We start from the raw sequence: 2,500 nt of genomic DNA, 5'->3' as shown, positions 1-2,500 counted from the left end.
GTATGTGTTAAGAGACAGAGTTACAGAGGTTGTATTGGATCTAATAGCAACAAACAGACCTTAGCTCTTTGAGTATGTCTACATAGAAGAGCAACAATAATTGCGAAATTACAAACAGCAACTAACAGAAGTAGAAAGATTTATATGTTCATCTTTTTAGATAAAGAAACAGTAGTGTCAGATCTCACTAAGGGATTCAAAACATTTAGCTTGGGAGATGATCATGTAGAACTGTGACTCAGGTCTAAATGAATAGTTAACTATATGCTTCTTATATATGTAAAAAATGGTGGAACTCTGAGGCATAGTCAGTGTAAAGAAACACCTGAAGAAATAAACTACTGCATAATAGGTGTCAAACAAAGCATACAGAGTTACAAAGTAGCCAGTCATAACAATTTACAGCAAATAATTGGTTCAGTTTGACCAGAGGATCTAGTCCATTTCATTCCATGTAAACACAGCCCACACCATTATGGAGGCACCGCCAGCTTGCACAGTCACTTTTGATAACTTAGATCCATGGCTTCATGGGGTCTGCACCACACTCGAACCATACCATCAGCTCTTACCAACTGATATTGAAACTCGTCTGACCAGATCATGGTTTCCCAATCATCTAGAGTCCAATAGATATGGTCATGAACCCAGTGGCCAGAATGCAGGAGAGGCACTGCAGGCAATGTTGTGCTGTTAGCAAAGGCACTTGTGTTGATCGTCTACTGTGATAGCCTGTTAACACCAAATTTTGTGGCACTATCCTAATGGATATGTTTGTATGTCACACATTGATTTCTGTTGTTATTTCGTGCAGTATTTCTTGTCTCTAAGCACTGACAACTCTGCACCAACACCATTGCTCTTGGACATTAAGTGAGACAGTTGGCCACTGTGTTGTACATGGTGAGAGGTAATGGTTGAAATTTGCTATTCCCAGCACACTCTTGACATTGTGGATCTCAGAATATTGAATTCCTTAACGATTTCCGAAATGGAATGTCCTATTGTGTTGCCATAGTCACATTTGAAACTTTTTCACATGACTCGCCTGAGTACAAGTGACAGCTCAACCCATGCTCTGCTGTTTCATACCTGAGGTATGCAATACTACCACCATCTGTAATGTGGATTTCGCTATCCCGCGACTTTTGTCACCTCAGTATACGTATTAGGCAGTTAAGATCAACAGTTGCATAAATATCTTCAAAATGATGTAAATGGTAAACTCTGTTTCATGTAAGGATATTTTGGCTGTACACCTGTATCCCTGGGAAAGCCTGCTAAGATTTTTCTAAAAATTTTAATTTTCTGATTAAGATATTTTATTAACTAAAATGCTGTTCTAGTAAAAAATCTCTTTTTGGGAACGAGAAAATTAGGACTATGGGACAACAGTACTGAATTTTTAAAAGGAATACATTTTGAAATTGATATTCTGAAAACGGACTATTCTGAATAAAGATAGCTTTGTAATTATAAAGTTTTCAGGAAAAATGAGATCTCATTTAGAAGCACATGACTAGTGACTTTCAAATAATGTCCTAAAATAATTAACTGTGTTGAATTTTGAAGAGCATATAGTTTTAGTGAATAGTTGACTTTGAATATTTCATTAAGGAAAATGGTGCTATATAAATTACTTAGACTGTAATTATTGGGCCTCTAAATTATACACTGAATAATGTTTTGGAAATGATTTAGAGATTATATACAAATGGTACATTTATTGCATTCAGGAAATAGCAGAAAATAATAGTATATTTATTGGGAGTGTATTATAACGAGTGGATCTATTCCACCTTGCTACACTTCAGTGTGTTGATAAGCTTAAGGATTTGTCAGTGAATTCTAGTAAGAATTTAGAAATCTGGTTTTGAAATGAAATTAATACATTTATCTTTCATTGCAGTCTCTTTTAAAAGAAATTTCCAGCATCATATGGTCTGGGGTCAGTTACTCTTTATTATTTTTTTAGTAATTATCTTTAGTGTATCATAGTTAATGTACTTGGCTATTCATTATAATGTTCTCTGCATGCTGTTTCTGATGTACACTTGTAGCATTAATATATTTATATATTTATTCATCTGCCCACGCTCGCCCGTGTGCGCTCTCACTCTCTCTCACTCTCTCTCACTCTCTCTCTCTCTCTCTCACTCTCTCTCACTCTCTCTCACTCTCTCTCACTCTCTCTCACTCTCTCTCACTCTCTCTCTCACTCTCTCTCACTCTCTCTCACTCTCTCTCACTCTCTCTCACTCTCTCTCACTCTCTCTCACTCTCTCTCACTCTCTCTCACTCTCTCTCACTCTCTCTCTCTCACTCTCTCTCTCACTCTCTCTCTCACTCTCTCTCTCACTCTCTCTCTCACTCTCTCTCTCACTCTCTCTCTCACTCTCTCTCTCACTCTCTCTCTCACTCCTCTCTCTCACTCTCTCTCTCACTCTCTCTCTCACTCTCTCTCTCACTCTCTCTCTCACTCTAACACGCGATCTAGTGT

At 37.6% G+C, this 2,500-nt stretch overlaps 1 protein-coding gene across 4 annotated transcripts in view; it reads left to right on the top strand.

Moving 5' to 3' along the window:
• LOC126298954 (type-1 angiotensin II receptor-associated protein-like) overlaps positions 1–2,500 on the top strand; it is a 98,011-nt gene that overhangs the window by 71,982 nt on the left and 23,529 nt on the right. For 2 of the 4 annotated variants that reach the window (XM_049990559.1, XM_049990558.1), the window contains exon 6: positions 1,910–1,948. The exons of the other annotated variants lie outside the window; for them this stretch is intronic. In XM_049990559.1, coding sequence (XP_049846516.1) covers positions 1,910–1,948 — 39 coding nt within the window. The remainder of the gene's footprint in view (positions 1–1,909; positions 1,949–2,500) is intronic. 4 annotated transcript variants of the gene reach the window in all.

This window comes from Schistocerca gregaria, chromosome X (genome assembly GCF_023897955.1).
Source record: "Schistocerca gregaria isolate iqSchGreg1 chromosome X, iqSchGreg1.2, whole genome shotgun sequence".
In the NCBI taxonomy this organism is placed as follows: Eukaryota; Metazoa; Arthropoda; class Insecta; order Orthoptera; family Acrididae; genus Schistocerca; species Schistocerca gregaria.
Note: the sequence above shows the minus strand (reverse complement) of the source record. Positions and strands in the feature narration are given on the sequence as shown.